The 22,169-nt window shown below is 52.7% G+C and overlaps 1 protein-coding gene across 1 annotated transcript in view; it reads right to left on the bottom strand.

Annotated features, from left to right (window-relative positions):
• Positions 1-22,169, bottom strand: part of HMCN2 (hemicentin 2) — a 761,275-nt gene that overhangs the window by 694,431 nt on the left and 44,675 nt on the right. Inside the window, exons 2-4 of the mRNA XM_078646218.1 lie at positions 17,775-17,845; positions 1,160-1,318; positions 413-535 (exon numbers count right to left, since the gene is read on the bottom strand). Coding sequence (XP_078502344.1) covers positions 413-535; positions 1,160-1,318; positions 17,775-17,845 — 353 coding nt within the window. The remainder of the gene's footprint in view (positions 1-412; positions 536-1,159; positions 1,319-17,774; positions 17,846-22,169) is intronic.

Genomic DNA, 22,169 nt, shown 5'->3' on the forward strand with positions numbered 1-22,169 from the left:
CCTTGTTCCCAGCTGCCTCCTCCAGCCCCACAGTTGGCCACCTCAGCTTAGCTTTGCCTCCTCCAGCCCCACAGTTGTCCGCCTCAGCTCAGCTTTGCCTCCTCCAGCCCCACAGTTGACCACCTCAGCTTAGCTTTGCCTCCTCCAGCCCCACAGATGGCCACCTCAGCTCAGCTTTGCCTTCTCCAGCCCCACAGTTGACCACCTCAGCTCAGCTTTGCCTTCTCCAGCCCCACAGTTGGCCACCTCAGCTTAGCTTTGCCTCCCAAACCCCACAGTTGGCCACCTCAGCTTAGCTTTGCCTTCTCCAGCCCCACAGTTGGCCACCTCGGCCCAGCTTTGCCTTCTCCAGCCCCAAAGTTGGCCACCTCAGCTCAGCGTTGCCTCCTCCAGCCCCACAGTTTGAACTTACCTCATTTACTTGCTGCTTGTCCAGATGGAAGATTTGCCCCGAGCTGGTGGCGGCGATCTCCTCATACACTCGGTATCCAGGGTGGCTCCTGTCCCCGCAGTCCCCCGTTAACACAAAGACAACCTACAGGAGAGAGGAGGATTATGGGAACAAATCAGAACAGTGGACAAATGAGACACAAACGCACAAGCAGCTAACTTGTAACTGATGTCATTTTGTGGATCCTTATGTAAAGCGCTCTGATACCTCCGGGTCCAGCCATCGCTATATAAAACTCAAATAAATAAATAAAAAGAGATGGATTTAAGGAGTCAAACAGACAAAGGGCATCATCACCGCAGCCAATCCGCTCTACAGAGATGTAGGGAGCGCTGGTGAAGATTGTTCGTGGAGCTAAACTGTGACTGTCCAAATGGTGGTACGTCAACGCCCACCCTACCTGGGCAGGAAAAAAGGGGAAATACGACAATTCCGGACCCAACCACGAGATGGCGGAATAAGCACAGCATAGTGAATCCAGAAAGATTCACGCTGCAAACCTGTGACTGTCCAAAGTCAGGCCTCCACCTGGGCCGGGGCTCTCACCTGATGCCGCTTGAGGTGTGGTAGCCACTCATGGTTCCCCACAGGACCCATCCCCAGGGATTACTGTCCAATGGGCTCTCAGCTGAGAATGGTTGACCTGCAGTACTGCTTCCCGCTCCCTAGGGGGCCCCATTGCCTCAGTGACCTGGTTCTGGGTCTCACCTGAGACTGCTTGTGCTGCAGCAGCTGAAGCACCTCCTGCTTCCTTCGGTAATCCTTGGCGCGCGCGTCCGTGAAGACGTAGATGAAAGATCCGGGGCGGGAGACCTCCACAGCCAGCTTGATGGCCCCAACACTCATCTCAGGACAGTCCCCTCCACCCTGAAGCAAAACACAAAAACAAGAGCATGAGCAGCAGCATGGAAGGGTTCGAGGTGAGTGGCAGCATGGAAGAGTTCGAGGTGAGTGGCAGCATGGAAGGGTTCGAGGCTAGAGGCAGCAAGGAAGGGCTTCAGATGAGTGGCAGCATGGGAGGGTTCTGGATGAGTGGCAGCATGGAAGGGTTCTGGATGAGTGGCAGCAAGGAAGGGCTTCAGATGAGTGGCAGCATGGGAGGGTTCGAGGTGAGTGGCAGCATGGAAGGATTCTGGATGAGTGGCGGCATGGGAGGGTTCTAGATGAGTGGCAGCATGGAAGGATTCTGGATGAGTGGCGGCATGGAAGGATTCTGGATGAGTGGCGGCATGGGAGGGTTCTAGATGAGTGGCAGCATGGAAGGGCTCTAGATGAGTGGCGGCATGGAAGGGTTCTAGATGAGTGGCGGCATGGGAGGGTTCGAGGTGAGTGGCAGCATGGAAGGATTCTGGATGAGTGGCAGCATGGAAGGGCTCTCTAGATGAGTAGCAGCATGGAAGGGTTCTAGATGAGAGGCAGCATGGAAGGATTCTGGATGAGTGGCGGCATGGAAGGATTCTGGATGAGTGGCGGCATGGGAGGGTTCTAGATGAGTGGCAGCATGGAAGGGCTCTAGATGAGTGGCGGCATGGAAGGGTTCTAGATGAGTGGCGGCATGGGAGGGTTCGAGGTGAGTGGCAGCATGGAAGGATTCTGGATGAGTGGCAGCATGGAAGGGCTCTCTAGATGAGTAGCAGCATGGAAGGGTTCTAGATCAGAGGCAGCATGGAAGGGTTCTAGATGAGTGGCAGCATGGAAGGGCTCTAGATGAGTGGCGGCATGGGAGGGTTCTAGATGAGTGGCAGCATGGAAGGGCTCTAGATGAGTGGCGGCATGGGAGGGTTCGAGGTGAGTGGCAGCATGGAAGGATTCTGGATGAGTGGCAGCATGGAAGGGCTCTCTAGATGAGTGGCAGCATGGAAGGGTTCGAGTTGAGTGGAAGCATGGAAGCGTTGGAGGTGAGTGACAGCAAGGAAGGGCTCTAGATGAGTGGCGGCATGGGAGGGTTCTAGATGAGTGGCGGCATGGAAGGGTTCTAGATGAGTGGCGGCATGGGAGGGTTCGAGGTGAGTGGCAGCATGGAAGGATTCTGGATGAGTGGCAGCATGGAAGGGCTCTCTAGATGAGTAGCAGCATGGAAGGGTTCGAGTTGAGTGGAAGCATGGAAGCGTTGGAGGTGAGTGACAGCAAGGAAGGGCTCTAGATGAGTGACAGCATGGAAGGGTTCAAGGTGAGTGGCAGCATGGAAGCGTTGGAGGTGAGTGACAGCATGGAAGGGTTCGAGATGAGTGGCAGCATGGAAGAGTTCTAGATGAGTGGCAGCATGCAAGGGTTCTAGATGAGTGGCAGCATGGAAGGGCTCGAGGGAGCGGCAGCATGGAAGGGTTCTAGATGAGTGGCAGCATGGAAGCGTTCGAGGTGAGTGACAGCATGGAAGGGTTCGAGGTGAGTGACAGCATGGAAGAGTTCTAGATGAGTGGCAGCATGCAAGGGTTCTAGATGAGTGGCAGCATGGAAGGGCTCGAGGGAGCGGCAGCATGGAAGGGTTCTAGATGAGTGGCAGCATGGAAGCGTTCGAGGTGAGTGACAGCATGGAAGGGTTCGAGGTGAGTGACAGCATGGAAGGGTTCGAGGTGAGTGACAGCATGGAAGGGCTCTAGATGAGTGACAGCATGAAAGTGTTCTAGATGAGTGGCAGCAAGGAAGGGTTCGAGGTGAGTGGAAGCATGGAAGGGTTCGAGGTGAGTCGAAGCATGGAAGGGTTCGAGGTGAGTGGCAGCATGGAAGGGCTTCAGATGAGTGACAGCATGGAAGGGTTCTAGATGAGTGGCAGCATGGAAGGATTCTGGATGAGTGGCAGCATGGAAGGGCTCTCTAGATGAGTAGCAGCATGGAAGGGTTCGAGTTGAGTGGAAGCATGGAAGGGTTGTGGATGAGTGACAGCATGGAAGGGCTTCAGATGAGTGACAGCATGGAAGGGTTCTAGATGAGTGGCAGCATGGAAGGGTTCTAGATGAGTGGCAGCATGGAAGGGCTCTCTAGATGAGTAGCAGCATGGAAGGGTTCGAGTTGAGTGGAAGCATGGAAGGGTTGTGGATGAGTGACAGCATGGAAGGGCTTCAGATGAGTGACAGCATGGAAGGGTTCGAGGTGAGTGACAGCATGGAAGGGCTTCAGATGAGTGACAGCATGGAAGGGTTCTAGATGAGTGGCAGCATGGAAGGGTTCTAGATGAGTGGCAGCATGGAAGGGCTCTCTAGATGAGTAGCAGCATGGAAGGGTTCGAGTTGAGTGGAAGCATGGAAGGGTTGTGGATGAGTGACAGCATGGAAGGGCTTCAGATGAGTGACAGCATGGAAGGGCTCCAGATGAGTGGCAGCATGGAAGGGTTCAAGGTGAGTGGAAGCATGGAAGGGTTCGAGGTGAGTGGAAGCATGGAAGGGTTCGAGGTGAGTGACAGCATGGAAGGGTTCTAGATGAGTGGCAGCATGGAAGGATTCTGGATGAGTGGCAGCATGGAAGGGCTCTCTAGATGAGTAGCAGCATGGAAGGGTTCGAGTTGAGTGGAAGCATGGAAGGGTTGTGGATGAGTGACAGCATGGAAGGGCTTCAGATGAGTGACAGCATGGAAGGGTTCGAGGTGAGTGACAGCATGGAAGGGCTTCAGATGAGTGACAGCATGGAAGGGTTCGAGGTGAGTGACAGCATGGAAGGGCTTCAGATGAGTGACAGCATGGAAGGGTTCGAGGTGAGTGACAGCATGGAAGGGCTTCAGATGAGTGGCAGCATGGAAGGGCTCTAGATGAGTGGCAGCAAGGAAGGGTTCTGGATGAGTAGCAGCATGGAAGGGTTCGAGGTGAGTGACAGCATGGAAGGGCTCTAGATGAGAGGCAGCATGGAAGGGTTCTAGATGAGTGGCAGCATGGAAGGGTTCTAGATGAGTGGCAGCATGGAAGGGTTCGAGGTGAGTGGCAGCATGGAAGGGTTCTAGATGAGTGGCAGCATGGAAGGGCTTCAGATGAGAGGCAGCATGGAAGGGCTTCAGATGAGTGGCAGCATGGAAGGGTTCTGGATGAGTAGCAGCATGGAAGGTTTCGAGGTGAGTGACAGCATGGAAGGGCTCTAGATGAGAGGCAGCATGGAAGGGTTCTAGATGAGTGGCAGCATGGAAGGGTTCTAGATGAGTGGCAGCATGGAAGGGTTCGAGGTGAGTGGCAGCATGGAAGGGTTCTAGATGAGTGACAGCATGGAAGGGTTCTGGATGAGAGGCAGCATGGAAGGGTTCTAGATGAGTGGCAGCATGGAAGGGCTCTAGATGAGTGGCAGCATGGAAGGGTTCGAGGTGAGTGGCAGCATGGAAGGGTTCTAGATGAGTAGCAGCATGGAAGGGTTCTAGATGAGAGGCAGCATGGAAGGGCTCTAGATGAGAGGCAGCATGGAAGGGCTCTAGATGAGAGGCAGCATGGAAGGGTTCTAGATGAGAGGCAGCATGGAAGGGTTCTAGATGAGTGGCAGCATGGAAGGGTTCGAGGTGAGTGGCAGCATGGAAGGGTTCTAGATGAGAGGCAGCATGGAAGGGCTCTAGATGAGAGGCAGCATGGAAGGGCTCTAGATGAGAGGCAGCATGGAAGGGTTCTAGATGAGAGGCAGCATGGAAGGGCTCTAGATGAGAGGCAGCATGGAAGGGCTCTAGATGAGAGGCAGCATGGAAGGGTTCTAGATGAGAGGCAGCAAGGAAGGGCTCTAGATGAGAGGCAGCATGGAAGGGTTCTAGATGAGAGGCAGCATGGAAGGATTCTGGATGAGTGACAGCATGGAAGGGCTCTAGATGAGAGGCAGCATGGAAGGGTTCTAGATGAGTGGCAGCATGGAAGGGTTCGAGGTGAGTGGCAGCATGGAAGGGTTCTAGATGAGAGGCAGCATGGAAGGGCTCTAGATGAGAGGCAGCATGGAAGGGCTCTAGATGAGTGGCAGCATGGAAGGGTTCGAGGTGAGTGGCAGCATGGAAGGGTTCTAGATGAGAGGCAGCATGGAAGGGCTCTAGATGAGTGGCAGCATGGAAGGGTTCTAGATGAGTGGCAGCATGGAAGGGTTCGAGGTGAGTGGCAGCATGGAAGGGTTCTAGATGAGAGGCAGCATGGAAGGGCTCTAGATGAGAGGCAGCATGGAAGGGCTCTAGATGAGAGGCAGCATGGAAGGGTTCTAGATGAGAGGCAGCATGGAAGGATTCTGGATGAGTGACAGCATGGAAGTGTTAGAGATGAGCAATTTAAGTAATCGCCAATGTTGCGATTACTTAAATTGTGAATACATTCAGGGAATCGCAAATTACGATTCCCTAAATGCAATGCATGATACATTTTTATATTGCGATTTCGCAATTAGCGATCGCAAATTGCAATCAATTTAAAGTTGATGGTAATTTGTGAAAACTTTGAAAAATGTACTCAAGTGCATTTTTCAAAGATCCATGTTACACACATGTGTGTGCGGAACATGTGGTCACATGGCAATTTCATGGGTGCATCAGGATGACCTTCTGGCAGCCTTGCACACTTGACATTGCATGCACAATTTGCGAGTACCTATTTGCTACTGATTTTTTTGCAATTCCTACATGCATAAGGAGTTTTGATTCCTGAATAGCGATTTCTAAAAAATGTCTATTAAGGAATTGCAGTTCCTTATGCTGATGCTTGTGCCCCATAGTCTTCCTTGTTTAATACATCAATACCTTAATTGCTTTTCAACATGTCTACAGTGTCTTTTTTGCACAATGCAGCAGACTCACTAAAAGGAAGTCTTAACTGCACTTTGACATTTTATATCCAGACTTTATAATTGGCTTATTATCCCATATGTAAAAACATGCTTAATTATAGTTGTTTAGGCGGCTGAGTATCCTGGTGCACTGAAAGGTCATCATTTACTATGCTTTAAATGCTCATAAAATTGAATATAGGAGAAATGTGTTGTACAATGCACCATTTTTGCCATTTTTTCTCATATTTCTTAGGAAGGGAACCCCACAAGCACTCGTTGTAGTGGCCCGGCTGGCTCGCTGTGCTCGCTCGCTAAGCACCGTACAGGGGATGGTCTGACAGAATTTACAAGGGCTGCTTTGGTTTCCCAGTCTGGCTCTGCATGTTATGTGATTCTGGCGATGGACCCCACTTTAGGGTCCATCTTGAGAAGTCACCATAGTGACAAGAGTACAGACACCCCGGCATGGCACTGTAGGCCTTCACGTTCACCCTCTCCCTCCCTGCAAAGCGGCTTTGGCCATGCGTATGGAAGCCATTTCAGGAGGAAATGCCAACCGCAAGGACTGACATCTGTAAATCGGGCGGCACAGCTGTCGTCCGCAGGGCTGCGGGGTGTCTTCCGCCGCAGTGACGCATCTGCAGTCAGGTCATCGCATTTAAATAACGCCCTAGGGGTCTAAAACTCAGACATCAGGGCCTGATTCACAAAGGCAAACTTTCACTTTAGTGTAACTCTACCACTTTTCAGTATTCACAAAGGTAAACGTAGACCAAAAGTCTAACTTAACTACGTTTCGGTATTCACAAAGGTAAGTTACTACTATTATAGTTAGATTTTTGGTCTAAGTTTACCTTTGTGAATACCGAAAAGTAGTAAACATACACAAAAGTGTAAGTTTACCTTTGTGAATCGGGCCCCAGGTTTAGTAGTGTAGGGGTTCACAGTATTTACCAAAAGATTGATAAAAAACACCCTGGTTCTACACAGTGCTCATAGACATGTTATGCTACTGGTGAAGAAGTCACAAAGGAAGAGGTGTGGCGCCGCGGCCAGGGCGACTGACGCTGGAATCTGGGGACCACGGTTCGATCCCCGGCTCCGGCGGCAGGTTAGCCCAGCACCATGTGACTCTGGGCAATAGCTCGCTTAATCTTCCCGACGGCCCCCCAGCGCCTAGAGACCCTTACGGGTGATTGTGCGCTTTACAAATGTGGACTTTACTTTACTTTACAAAAAGTAGTAAGTCTGCATGTGTGCACTTACCACTTTGTGAGGTTACAGAATGATGATTTTTGGTTTTTTGCTAGTCAACATTACTCCCAGTAGTAGGCCTGGAAAGATGCCCCGGACACAGGTTTGCACACATACTGGGAATGCCAGGTGACACCTCCCGGTGGCTTCTATTCCCAATTTGCGGAGTTGTACATAGCAAGAAGTCTGCAGAGGTGAAATGCAGCCCCCGGTGCAAACACATCCTCATTTTTCTTCTGCTGAGAAAACATTTTTCTCCTTATAGAAAAAATGCATTGGCAAAGTCAATAGGCCTCGCCTACGCAAGAGCTATTGGCTTTGCCAATATGCTTTAGACATGTTGTAAATCAGCATGGCTAGAAGTTTGTGGTGTAGAGTAGAGTGGAGTAGAGTGGCGAAGAATGGAGTAGAGTAGTGATGTGTGGAGTAGACTGGCGTAGCGTGGTGAACAGTGGGGTGGATTGGAGTTGAGGGGCGTAGAGTGGGGGCATGAAGAGGAGAAGCGTAGAGTGGAGGGGCACAGAGTTGAGTCGAGTGTCATGGACTGGAGTGTCTTGGAGTATCGTAGACTGGGGTAGAGTGGAGGGGCCTAGAGTTGAGTCGAGTGTCATGGACTGGAGTGTCTTGGAGTATCGTAGACTGGGGTAGAGTGGAGGGGCCTAGAGTTGAGTCGAGTGTCATGGACTGGAGTGTCTTGGAGTATCGTAGACTGAGGTAGAGTGGAGGGGCCTAGAGTTGAGTCGAGTGTCATGGACTGGAGTGTCTTGGAGTATCGTAGACTGGGGTAGAGTGGAGGGGCCTAGAGTTGAGTCGAGTGTCATGGACTGGAGTGTCTTGGAGTATCATAGACTGGGGTAGAGTGGAGGGGCCTAGAGTTGAGTCGAGTGTCATGGACTGGAGTGTCTTGGAGTATCGTAGACTGGGGTAGAGTTGCGGGGCCTAGAGTTGAGTCGAGTGTCATGGACTGGAGTGTCTTGGAGTATCGTAGACTGGGGTAGAGTTGCGGGGCCTAGAGTTGAGTCGAGTGTCATGGACTGGAGTGTCTTGGAGTATCGTAGACTGGGGTAGAGTGGAGGGGCCTAGAGTTGAGTCGAGTGTCATGGACTGGAGTGTCTTGGAGTATCGTAGACTGGGGTAGAGTGGAGGGGCCTAGAGTTGAGTCGAGTGTCATGGACTGGAGTGTCTTGGAGTATCGTAGACTGGGGTAGAGTGGAGGGGCCTAGAGTTGAGTCGAGTGTCATGGACTGGAGTGTCTTGGAGTATCGTAGACTGGGGTAGAGTGGAGGGGCCTAGAGTTGAGTCGAGTGTCATGGACTGGAGTGTCTTGGAGTATCGTAGACTGGGGTAGAGTGGAGGGGCCTAGAGTTGAGTCGAGTGTCATGGACTGGAGTGTCTTGGAGTATCGTAGACTGGGGTAGAGTGGAGGGGCCTAGAGTTGAGTCGAGTGTCATGGACTGGAGTGTCTTGGAGTATCGTAGACTGGGGTAGAGTGGAGGGGCCTAGAGTTGAGTCGAGTGTCATGGACTGGAGTGTCTTGGAGTATCATAGACTGGGGTAGAGTTGCGGGGCCTAGAGTTGAGTCGAGTGTCATGGACTGGAGTGTCTTGGAGTATCATAGACTGGGGTAGAGTGGAGGGGCACAGAGTTGAGTCGAGTGTCATGGACTGGAGTGTCTTGGAGTATCATAGACTGGGGTAGAGTTGCGGGGCCTAGAGTTGAGTCGAGTGTCATGGACTGGAGTGTCTTGGAGTATCGTAGACTGGGGTAGAGTTGCGGGGCCTAGAGTTGAGTCGAGTGTCATGGACTGGAGTGTCTTGGAGTATCGTAGACTGGAGTAGAGTGGAGGGGCCTAGAGTTGAGTCGAGTGTCATGGACTGGAGTGTCTTGGAGTATCGTAGACTGGGGTAGAGTGGAGGGGCACAGAGTGGAGTAGAGTGTCATGGACTGGAGTGTCTTGGAGTATCATAGACTGGGGTAGAGTGGAGGGGCACAGAGTTGAGTCGAGTGTCATGGACTGGAGTGTCTTGGAGTATCGTAGACTGGGGTAGAGTGGAGGGGCACAGAGTTGAGTTGAGTGTCATGGACTGGAGTGTCTTGGAGTATCGTAGACTGGGGTAGAGTGGAGGGGCCTAGAGTTGAGTCGAGTGTCATGGGCTGGAGTGTCTTGGAGTATCGTAGACTGGGGTAGAGTGGAGGGGCACAGAGTGGAGTAGAGTGTCATGGACTGGAGTGTCTTGGAGTATCATAGACTGGGGTAGAGTGGAGGGGCACAGAGTTGAGTCGAGTGTCATGGACTGGAGTGTCTTGGAGTATCGTAGACTGGGGTAGAGTGGAGGGGCACAGAGTTGAGTCGAGTGTCATGGACTGGAGTGTCTTGGAGTATCGTAGACTGGGGTAGAGTGGAGGGGCACAGAGTTGAGTCGAGTGTCATGGACTGGAGTGTCTTGGAGTATCGTAGACTGGGGTAGAGTGGAGGGGCCCAGAGTTGAGTCGAGTGTCATGGACTGGAGTGTCTTGGAGTATCGTAGACTGGGGTAGAGTGGAGGGGCACAGAGTTGAGTCGAGTGTCATGGACTGGAGTGTCTTGGAGTATCGTAGACTGGGGTAGAGTGGAGGGGCACAGAGTTGAGTCGAGTGTCATGGACTGGAGTGTCTTGGAGTATCGTAGACTGGGGTAGAGTGGAGGGGCCTAGAGTTGAGTCGAGTGTCATGGACTGGAGTGTCTTGGAGTATCGTAGACTGGGGTAGAGTGGAGGGGCACAGAGTGGAGTAGAGTGTCATGGACTGGAGTGTCTTGGAGTATCATAGACTGGGGTAGAGTGGAGGGGCACAGAGTTGAGTCGAGTGTCATGGACTGGAGTGTCTTGGAGTATCGTAGACTGGGGTAGAGTGGAGGGGCCTAGAGTTGAGTCGAGTGTCATGGACTGGAGTGTCTTGGAGTATCGTAGACTGGGGTAGAGTGGAGGGGCCTAGAGTTGAGTCGAGTGTCATGGACTGGAGTGTCTTGGAGTATCGTAGACTGGGGTAGAGTGGAGGGGCCTAGAGTTGAGTCGAGTGTCATGGACTGGAGTGTCTTGGAGTATCATAGACTGGGGTAGAGTGGAGGGGCCTAGAGTTGAGTCGAGTGTCATGGACTGGAGTGTCTTGGAGTATCGTAGACTGGGGTAGAGTTGCGGGGCCTAGAGTTGAGTCGAGTGTCATGGACTGGAGTGTCTTGGAGTATCATAGACTGGGGTAGAGTGGAGGGGCCTAGAGTTGAGTCGAGTGTCATGGACTGGAGTGTCTTGGAGTATCGTAGACTGAGGTAGAGTGGAGGGGCCTAGAGTTGAGTCGAGTGTCATGGACTGGAGTGTCTTGGAGTATCGTAGACTGGGGTAGAGTGGAGGGGCCTAGAGTTGAGTCGAGTGTCATGGACTGGAGTGTCTTGGAGTATCATAGACTGGGGTAGAGTGGAGGGGCAAAGAGTTGAGTCGAGTGTCATGGACTGGAGTGTCTTGGAGTATCGTAGACTGGGGTAGAGTGGAGGGGCACAGAGTTGAGTCGAGTGTCATGGACTGGAGTGTCTTGGAGTATCATAGACTGGGGTAGAGTGGAGGGGCCTAGAGTTGAGTCGAGTGTCATGGGCTGGAGTGTCTTGGAGTATCGTAGACTGGGGTAGAGTGGAGGGGCACAGAGTTGAGTCGAGTGTCATGGACTGGAGTGTCTTGGAGTATCGTAGACTGGGGTAGAGTGGAGGGGCACAGAGTTGAGTCGAGTGTCATGGACTGGAGTGTCTTGGAGTATCGTAGACTGGGGTAGAGTGGAGGGGCACAGAGTTGAGTCGAGTGTCATGGACTGGAGTGTCTTGGAGTATCGTAGACTGGGGTAGAGTGGAGGGGCACAGAGTTGAGTCGAGTGTCATGGACTGGAGTGTCTTGGAGTATCGTAGACTGGGGTAGAGTGGAGGGGCACAGAGTTGAGTCGAGTGTCATGGACTGGAGTGTCTTGGAGTATCGTAGACTGGGGTAGAGTGGAGGGGCACAGAGTTGAGTCGAGTGTCATGGACTGGAGTGTCTTGGAGTATCATAGACTGGGGTAGAGTGGAGGGGCACAGAGTTGAGTCGAGTGTCATGGACTGGAGTGTCTTGGAGTATCGTAGACTGGGGTAGAGTGGAGGGGCCTAGAGTTGAGTCGAGTGTCATGGACTGGAGTGTCTTGGAGTATCGTAGACTGGAGTAGAGTGGAGGGGCACAGAGTGAAATAAACGGTGATAGAGGGAGTACGGTAGAAAGGAGTAGAGGGGAGTAGAATGTCGAGGTGGAGGGGAGTCGAGTGGAGGGGAGTCGAGTGGAGGGGCACAGAGTGGAGTAGAGTGAGTGGTGTGAAATGCAGTAGAGTAGAGTGGTATAGAGTGGAATGCAGTAGAGTGCAGTGTAGTGGTATAGAACTGAGTGGCGTAGAGTGGAGTGGAGTAAAGTGTCATAGACTGGAGTGGCGTAGCATGGAGTGGTGTAAAGTGGAGTGGCATAAAGTGTAGCGGTGTAGCGTAGAGTGGAGTTTATCATCATAGACTTGAGTGGCATAGCGTGGAGTGTAGTAAAATGGCATAGAGTGCCGCAGAGCGTAGTAGAGTGGCAAAGGGTGTCGTAGAGTGAAGTATTGGAGAGTGGTATGTTAGGAGTAGAGTACAGTGGACTGGAGTGGGGTGACATAAAGCATAGTGGCACAAAGTGGAGTGTAGTAAAGTGTCGTAGAGTGGAGAAGCATATAGTGGAGTGGCTTAGAGTGGAGTGGCATAGCGTGGAGTGGCGTGGAGTGTCATAGAGTGGAGCATCGTGGTGAAGTAGTGTCGTAGAGGTCGTAGAGTGGAGTGGCATGGGGTGTTGTTTAGTGCAGTATCGTTGAGTGGAGTATCATAGAGTGGAGTAAAGTGGTGCAGAGTTGAGCGGCACAGAGTGGAGTAGAGGTGAGTGGCTTAGAATGTTGTGGCGTATAGTGGTATGGATTGGTGTAGAGTGTTGTAGAATGGAGTTGAGTAGAGTGGAGTAGAGTGTGGCAGAGTCGAGGAGAATGGAGTGGAGGTGGCACTTCTGAAGATACCACAGCAGTGACTAGGGGCGGTATCTCTGGAGATACCACAGCAGTGACTAGGGGCGGTACCTCTGGAGATACCACAGCAGTGACATGGGGCGGTACCTCTGGAGATACTGGAGCAGTGACTAGGGGCGGTACCTCTGGAGATACCACAGCAGTGACCAGGGGCCGTACCTCTGGAGATACCACAGCAGTGACTAGGGCGGTACCTCTGGAGATACCGCAGCAGTGACTAGGGGCGGTACCTCTGGAGATACCGCAGCAGTGACTAGGGGCGGTACCTCTGGAGATACCGCAGCAGTGACTAGGGGCGGTACCTCTGGAGATACCGCAGCAGTGACTAGGGGCGGTACCTCTGGAGATACCGCAGCAGTGACTAGGGGAGGTACCTCTGGAGATACCACAGCAGTGACCAGGGGCCGTACCTCTGGAGATACCGCAGCAGTGACTAGGGCGGTACCTCTGGAGATACCGCAGCAGTGACTAGGGGCGGTACCTCTGGAGATACCACAGCAGTGACCAGGGGCCGTACCTCTGGAGATACCACAGCAGTGACTAGGGCGGTACCTCTGGAGATACCGCAGCAGTGACTAGGGGCGGTACCTCTGGAGATACCACAGCAGTGACCAGGGGCCGTACCTCTGGAGATACCACAGCAGTGACTAGGGCGGTACCTCTGGAGATACCACAGCAGTGACTAGGGGCGGTACCTCTGGAGATACCGCAGCAGTGACTAGGGGCGGTATCTCTGGAGATACCGCAGCAGTGACTAGGGGCGGTACCTCTGGAGATACCGCAGCAGTGACTAGGGGCGGTACCTCTGGAGATACCACAGCAGTGACCAGGGGCCGTACCTCTGGAGATACCACAGCAGTGACTAGGGCGGTACCTCTGGAGATACTGCAGCAGTGACTAGGGGCGGTACCTCTGGAGATACCACAGCAGTGACCAGGGGCCGTACCTCTGGAGATACCACAGCAGTGACTAGGGCGGTACCTCTGGAGATACCACAGCAGTGACTAGGGGCGGTACCTCTGGAGATACCGCAGCAGTGACTAGGGGCGGTATCTCTGGAGATACCGCAGCAGTGACTAGGGGCGGTACCTCTGGAGATACCGCAGCAGTGACTAGGGGCGGTACCTCTGGAGATACCGCAGCAGTGACTAGGGGCGGTACCTCTGGAGATACCACAGCAGTGACCAGGGGCCGTACCTCTGGAGATACCACAGCAGTGACTAGGGCGGTACCTCTGGAGATACCGCAGCAGTGACTAGGGGCGGTACCTCTGGAGATACCGCAGCAGTGACTAGGGGCGGTACCTCTGGAGATACCGCAGCAGTGACTAGGGGCGGTACCTCTGGAGATACCACAGCAGTGACCAGGGGCCGTACCTCTGGAGATACCACAGCAGTGACTAGGGCGGTACCTCTGGAGATACCGCAGCAGTGACTAAGGGCGGTACCTCTGGAGATACCACAGCAGTGACCAGGGGCCGTACCTCTGGAGATACCACAGCAGTGACTAGGGCGGTACCTCTGGAGATACCGCAGCAGTGACTAGGGGCGGTACCTCTGGAGATACCACAGCAGTGACCAGGGGCCGTACCTCTGGAGATACCACAGCAGTGACTAGGGCGGTACCTCTGGAGATACCACAGCAGTGACTAGGGGCGGTACCTCTGGAGATACCGCAGCAGTGACTAGGGGCGGTATCTCTGGAGATACCGCAGCAGTGACTAGGGGCGGTACCTCTGGAGATACCGCAGCAGTGACTAGGGGCGGTACCTCTGGAGATACCACAGCAGTGACCAGGGGCCGTACCTCTGGAGATACCACAGCAGTGACTAGGGCGGTACCTCTGGAGATACCGCAGCAGTGACTAGGGGCGGTACCTCTGGAGATACCACAGCAGTGACCAGGGGCCGTACCTCTGGAGATACCACAGCAGTGACTAGGGCGGTACCTCTGGAGATACCACAGCAGTGACTAGGGGCGGTACCTCTGGAGATACCGCAGCAGTGACTAGGGGCGGTATCTCTGGAGATACCGCAGCAGTGACTAGGGGCGGTACCTCTGGAGATACCGCAGCAGTGACTAGGGGCGGTACCTCTGGAGATACCGCAGCAGTGACTAGGGGCGGTACCTCTGGAGATACCACAGCAGTGACCAGGGGCCGTACCTCTGGAGATACCACAGCAGTGACTAGGGCGGTACCTCTGGAGATACCGCAGCAGTGACTAGGGGCGGTACCTTTGGAGATACCACAGCAGTGACCAGGGGCCGTACCTCTGGAGATACCACAGCAGTGACTAGGGCGGTACCTCTGGAGATACCACAGCAGTGACTAGGGGCGGTACCTCTGGAGATACCGCAGCAGTGACTAGGGGCGGTATCTCTGGAGATACCGCAGCAGTGACTAGGGGCCGTACCTCTAGAGATACCGCAGCAGTGACTAGGGGCGGTACCTCTGGAGATACCACAGCAGTGACCAGGGGCCGTACCTCTGGAGATACCACAGCAGTGACTAGGGCGGTACCTCTGGAGATACCGCAGCAGTGACTAGGGGCGGTACCTCTGGAGATACCACAGCAGTGACCAGGGGCCGTACCTCTGGAGATACCACAGCAGTGACTAGGGCGGTACCTCTGGAGATACCACAGCAGTGACTAGGGGCGGTACCTCTGGAGATACCGCAGCAGTGACTAGGGGCGGTATCTCTGGAGATACCGCAGCAGTGACTAGGGGCGGTACCTCTGGAGATACCGCAGCAGTGACTAGGGGCGGTACCTCTGGAGATACCGCAGCAGTGACTAGGGGCGGTACCTCTGGAGATACCACAGCAGTGACCAGGGGCCGTACCTCTGGAGATACCACAGCAGTGACTAGGGCGGTACCTCTGGAGATACCACAGCAGTGACTAGGGCGGTACCTCTGGAGATACCGCAGGAGTGACTTGGGGGCGGTATCTCTGACTATAGATGGTACCTCTGGAGATACCACAGCAGTGACTAGGGGCGGTACCTCTGGAGATACCGCAGCAGTGACTAGGGGCAGCTCCTCTGGAAATACCACAGCAGTGTGTGGGTCGCTGTGCCCAGAGATGATCTGCCAATGTCTGAGGGTAGCAGCATCAGAGACAATACCGCAGTAACTGTGGATAATGTCCTCAGGGGTACCTTGCCCATGTGTAGGAATGGTAGCTCATGAGACACTATGCCAATCACTGGAGCGGCACCTCTGGGACAATCATGCCAGTGACCGAGACTAGCACATTATAAGACACTATGCCACTGACCCTGGGTGGCGCCGCTGAGACACCAGGCCAGCGACGGGCTGCTACCATCAGAGACACAGTGCCAATCACTGCAGCTAGTGCCTACACAGCAGTGCTTAATTTGAGCCTGTGGTTTCCGGTGCTCAGCACAGGCACATAGATGTCAACATTGGCACTTGTGACAGTCTGCCACATGGTGGCGCTATCTGTCTAATTTAGAAATGAGCTCAACAACAGTATTTATTAATTGGATATACATTGGGGACTGGAATAGTCAGAACTGCCACACTTGTAGGAGTGTTTTTGTCAGTTGTTGTGTTGATATTGTCATTGGCAGCAGTGGCATGACAATGGGTGGTGAGAGCTGCAGCGGCCTGCTGACGACGGCCCTGGCACTTATGTTTCTTTACAAATTAAGCACTGCTCTGGAGACACCAGATCTAGCACTGCTTTAATCACTGTACATATCACTGAGACTGGGAGCATTGAAACCATTGTGGACAAAAACCAAGCCACACATTGTGATATCAGTGGCACACCATGCCAATGACAGCTGGTGCTCCCGCAGACACAGTGGGTCTGATTCACAGACAAAATCCTAAACTTTCTACCATCTTGGTATTCACAGAAGTTGGGACTCCTAACTTTAGGACTCCTAAATGCCTTCTGTGAATACCGAAAGTCTTAAGGTTAGGATTTTTCTCAGTTTAGGAGTCCTAAAGTTAGGTGTCCTAACTTCTGTGAATACCAAGATGGTAGTAAGTTTAGGATTTTGTCTTATGTTAGTTCTGTGAATCGGGCCCCCTGAACTTGACTGCTGTCGCCACCACTGCAGACACCCTTCTACCGACTGCATCCGTCAACTCAGGACACCCCACACCAGTCACTTGTGCTGGTCCCTCGTGAGACCCCCGGCACCATGTCCTCTGGAATCACCATGCCAATGACCGTGGTTCATACTCAAGGTCCACACACCAGGCACACCCCAAGACTCTGGTGGGATTGGGAGCTGGTGGTGGTGGTGGTGGGTGATTACAACTGCTGTTCACCCAGTGAAGTCCAGCTTGGGTGGGTGTTTTCACTGGGAAACAGCGTTTACAATGCAGACAGAACTACGCATTGCCATTACAATGCAGGCACTATAACGAATGCGTCGTTACCGCGCGTTCCATTACAACCCAAGTCGGTACAACCACTTGCTTTAGGGAAAGCATTGCTGGATTTTAAATCCAACACCTTCCCTACTGTTGCACAGAATGGAGTTGAAAAAGTAAAATATACTATTCCAAAGTCCAGTGCTTTCCTTAGGGAAGATGTTGTAACAGCTTGCGTTGTAATGAAATGCGTGGTAACGATGCATTTGTTGTATTGCCAAAACACACAAGATGATGGACAGAATGTTACACAATGGCAAAACATTCACCCCCAGTCACAGATATGGGTTTAATCCATCACCGTTCTTTAGCCCACTCTTCCACCCCAGTTCAGACATGGCCCTATGCATATCAGTCTTGACTCTGTGCCTCATGGGAATAGTCCAGCCCGAACTGCCAAGCCATGCCTTCCCTGGACCAGAAACAAGCTTCCGAGGACCAGTTTCTGGCATTTCAGCCGTCTTCAGCCCGGCTTGCTTGACTACAGTGCCAAAGTGAGCAAGGGACCCACATCTGGGCATACCCTTCCCACATAGGGTGAACAGCAAAACACACTTGTGTGTTTTGTTGTATTGCCCACATTGTAAAGGCATGCACTGTAAAAGAATGCGTGAATGCATCAGATATCCGTTTTCAGTGCACCACTCACCGCTGTGAGGTGAATCCCCCCGGTACAAGGTGGGCATGCCTACTCCCCACATCCCACAGGATCTGCTACCTATTGTTGTTAAAGAAACGCCTGGACGTCTCTAGACCGCCTTATGGAGAGTTTCAGGGCAGGGGGCAATGAGAATGATGCGACCACTGTGGCTTCCGCGCCTGGGGCCACGCCTCAGAGTCAATGGAGGGCAGATGAGGGCACCCACCTGCACATACATCTCTCTCAGCTCTCTCTGGAACTCTTGGGGGTCGTCGGTGATTGTGACCGGACCAATCTCTGGGGAAAAAACACACCACAAAATATAAAACGTCATTAAGAAATACATACATACAGACACATACATAGGGGGTCTTTGAGGCAGCCCTCTTCAGTCATGAGAGGACCTTTGAGGCAGCCCTCTCGTCTGTTTGAATGTCACTCACATTTTGCTTCTGCCCTTGCCAGCAAACAGCATTGTGCAGTGGGTCAGACAACTTCAGGTATTGGATTTAATGCCCTGTGACTAACGACCTTTGCCTGATCGCATGGGCACATCCATTAAACAAGCATTGGCATAGCCAATAGGTCTCGCCTTTGGCAACTTATAAGTTTTTAGCCATGCAACACTTGATGTTGCACCAAGGATATTGTGCTGGATAACTACACACTTATAAGGTCCCAAAGGCGAGACCTCTTGGCTAGGCCAACGCTTGTTTTTTCAATAGGTCCAGTCTGCTCTGCACTGGACATGCTTGAAGGACAGCTTGTGTCTGCTTTTCACGAGGCGAGCTTGGAGGGGTGCCTGCATAGCTGCCAAGGTTTTAGATTGCTATGTGTGACATTTTCATAATTGCAGTGTAAATATGAGTGACATTTCATCGACTATGAGTGACACTTTTTGGCGAGCAACATCAAGCAATAAAGACGAGGGAAACGTATAAAAAAAGCAATTACACCCATCTCAGCAATGAGAAACTTCAAGAAGAGTTACATCATATTCTACCTGCAGTATTATTCCAAAAGAAAATAAGCTCATCAAACACATTAGCTGACCGAGCGTTCCGCCTCAGTCCAGTGGGCCACCCACTACCTGCTGAGCCCTGTGGGCGGCAGTCAACATCAAACCAGCCACAGCCTGTTCCTACAAGCTCTACTTCGTGACGTTAGGCATGCTAAGAAGTTACATTGACGGGCACCACAGTGGCTTTCACATTCACCCGACCCCAAAAGAGTTAGTGGACGCGACTGCTAACATAGCCTAAAACTGTCAGTGAGCAGTTCCCCGCTGTAATGGGGCCCGCAGGTGGTAGCTCAGAAGATGAGCAAGACTGTCACCGTGCGTGCTGCTGAACTCACATTTTTATAGCATAATTAATAACACCGCATCGTCATGTTAAGCAGCGGAAATAACACCAAGCTTTAAAGTGAAACTGTAGTACACCTTTACACACAGGTCACTAGTGTGGTTCATTGGAATATACCAATGCGCCGGTGACCATGGCAGATGTGTATGTAAGACAGAATTACACAAACATGAAGGTTACGTGGCAGGGGGAGTGCCCAACTGGGGGTAATACCTGCTCATGTATACAATAACATCATACATATATGCAAAGTGATCGCCACTGATGGTGTCTGGTCTAACGCCCTCTTTCACTCTCTAAGGCATATTTACACATGCAGGATTTGAAATGTAGGCCTAAGAGATTAATACCGCAGCCTACTAACCTGCTTTTTGACCCAGACATCTGAATTGCTAAACTGATAGGCAGAAATTGAAACCTGCTGTAAGTTGACCTGTGCCTGATCTCGGCTTCATGCAGACTTTGCAGTATGGATGTGATTAGCTTTTAACCAGTTAACCGCGGCTGCAATTCCGCCGCGGTGCGGCAGTTTAGCGAAGTGTGCGGGGCTGCGTCGGCCAGATAGAACTGACTCACAGGGACTCGACTAGAAAATTGTTTGTGACGTGAAGCAGGCCTACTCGCATAGAAATCCGCCATTGCTTTTTGTGACCATGATGGCGATGTCTTCGCACAAACACTTTCAGCGAAATTTAAAGCACGTTTGGCATTTCACGGCCTGCCAGACACACACAACTTTTCCCTTGCGGGAGCGAGCAGGGGCACCATTTGTTTGGAAGACAATTACAAAGAGATGTCGCCAAAGCTCGCTCCTGCTAGGGAAACGTCAAACGTGCACGCGTTTCAATTGAAAGCAATGCAAAGCGTGCATGTTTTAGGGCAAAATAAAAATCGATTCCAAGAGGTCCCCTCCTATGCAGCGCACGCGCGTTGCGTAGGCGAGACCTAAAAAAGACAGCGCTTCAGTGCCAAGACTTGTGGATTAGCCCTTTATTTTTGCAGGTTCTCCTTTCGTAGGTCCCCTTTCATTTCTTTTCTTGTTTTTTATTTATTTTTTAAGACAGCCCAGAAACTCCGCTTCTCGCTCATCTGCACTGTGCCACATCCTGTATGGCCGCTGCATCTTAACCCAGTGGCCATCTTAGAATGGTATTGTTCATAGTGTATTTTTTACCACTCCAAGACAGCCATCACGTTTAGAAGTAACATGTCGGCCATCATGGATTGGTACACAATGCACAGCACCTTCCAAGATGGCTGCCGAGCGTGATGTTTACTGAATGACATCTTGCAAAGGTATTGTGCATAGGGTATCTATGATTTATAATTCCAGGAACCTTGTGGCCATGATAGAACCATGATACACTAAACACCATACCATTCTAAGATGGCCACCGCTGCTGTGTTTACTTTTTTACAGATTTTTTATTGCAAGCATTTACCTGAAATGTTTTTTAGAAGGCAACATTCCTCTCTCCATGACATGAGCACAGACTGAGGGAGCATCGTTCTGTCCCCGGCTCTATCAGTTTATGGGGGGGTCTGTCTGCAGAATGCAGATGTGCCCCCTCCCCACCCCACCCACCACACACATTCCTGGCACATCTGGAGCATGCCAGCCCTCACAGACACACCTGGAAAGGTGAGCCCTGCAGTCACCGAGTTAAACGGCCTTTGTGGGCTGGTACTATATGCCCCCCCCCCCCCCCCCCCCACACCCCCTGCCTAGGTACCGCAACACTCGGGGCCCGATTCACACAGGTCAACTTAGACGTCCGTGTGGGTTTACGAATGGTTGGCCCCATCAAGGCTCCCACAGCTCACAGATATTCATTGGCCTTAGGATGGTCGGGGGACCCATAAGAGCCGCGCTCCCCCGCCCCCTCCTGGGAAGGACGGACTTCCCCCCCCCTCCCCCGCTGTAGTGGGGCCCTGGGGTTCGCCTTGTTGAAGGCACTAAGTAACTCCTACATAGAAAGAGCGAGGAACACCCCTCCTCCACGGGCATCAAATCCAGCCCCCCCCCCCTTTTCTATGGCCCATAGTCTGCGCCCCAAATACATTACACCCCTCGACCCCACCCAGCCCCACCTGCTTCTGATCAGGGGACGAGGAGAGGCTGCGCAGAGACTCTGCAGGCCGGTGACAGGCGCTGCATGAAGTGCTTGTGTGGCCAAAGCAGGCGGTCACCTCACGTGGACACCCCCATACACCTGCCACCGTGACCCAGACCACACCTGTGAACACAGCACCCCCCCCCCCCTGCCCCCCCCCCCCCCCCCCCCCCCACGGCCTCTGGATACCTCCTGAGCATCACCGCAACCCTATTGACATTAGGTCTCACCTCACTGCAGCCATGCCTGCTGCCTCACTGAAGACATGCCTGCTGCCTCACTGAAGACATGCCTGCTGCCTCGCTGTAGACATGCCTGCTGCCGCACTGAAGACATGCCTGCTGCCTCACTGAAGACATGCCTGCTGCCTCACTGAAGACATGCCTGTTGCTGCCTCACTGAAGACATGCCTGCTGCCTCACTGAAGCCATGCCTGCTGCCTCACTGAAGACATGCCTGTTGCTGCCTCACTGAAGACATGCCTGCTGCCTCACTGAAGGCTTGTCTGCTGCCTCACTGAAGACATGCCTGCTGCCTCACTGAAGACATGCCTGCTGCCTCACTGAAGACATGCCTGCTGCCGCACTGAAGACATGCCTGTTGCTGCCTCACTGAAGACATGCCTGCTGCCTCACTGAAGGCTTGTCTGCTGCCTCACTGAAGACATGCCTGCTGCCTCACTGAAGACATGCCTGCTGCCGCACTGAAGACATGCCTGTTGCTGCCTCACTGAAGACATGCCTGCTGCCTCACTGAAGGCTTGTCTGCTGCCTCACTGAAGACATGCCTGCTGCCTCACTGAAGACATGCCTGCTGCCTCACTGAAGACATGCCTGTTGCTGCCTCACTGAAGACATGCCTGCTGCCTCACTGAAGACATGCCTGTTGCTGCCTCACTGAAGACATGCCTGCTGCCTCACTGAAGACATGCCTGTTGCTGCCTCACTGAAGACATGCCGGCTGCCTCACTGACGACATGCCTGCTGTCTCACTGGATCCATGCCCGCTGCCTCACTGAAGACATGCCTGCTGCCTCACTGAAGACATGCCTGCTGCCTCACTGAAGACCTGCCTGTTGCTGCCTCACTGAAGACATGCCTGCTGCCTCACTGAAGACATGACTGTTTCTGCCTCACTGAAGAC

The sequence above is a fragment of the Lissotriton helveticus genome, chromosome 5_1, assembly GCF_964261635.1.
Source record: "Lissotriton helveticus chromosome 5_1, aLisHel1.1, whole genome shotgun sequence".
Classification (NCBI taxonomy): domain Eukaryota; kingdom Metazoa; phylum Chordata; class Amphibia; order Caudata; family Salamandridae; genus Lissotriton; species Lissotriton helveticus.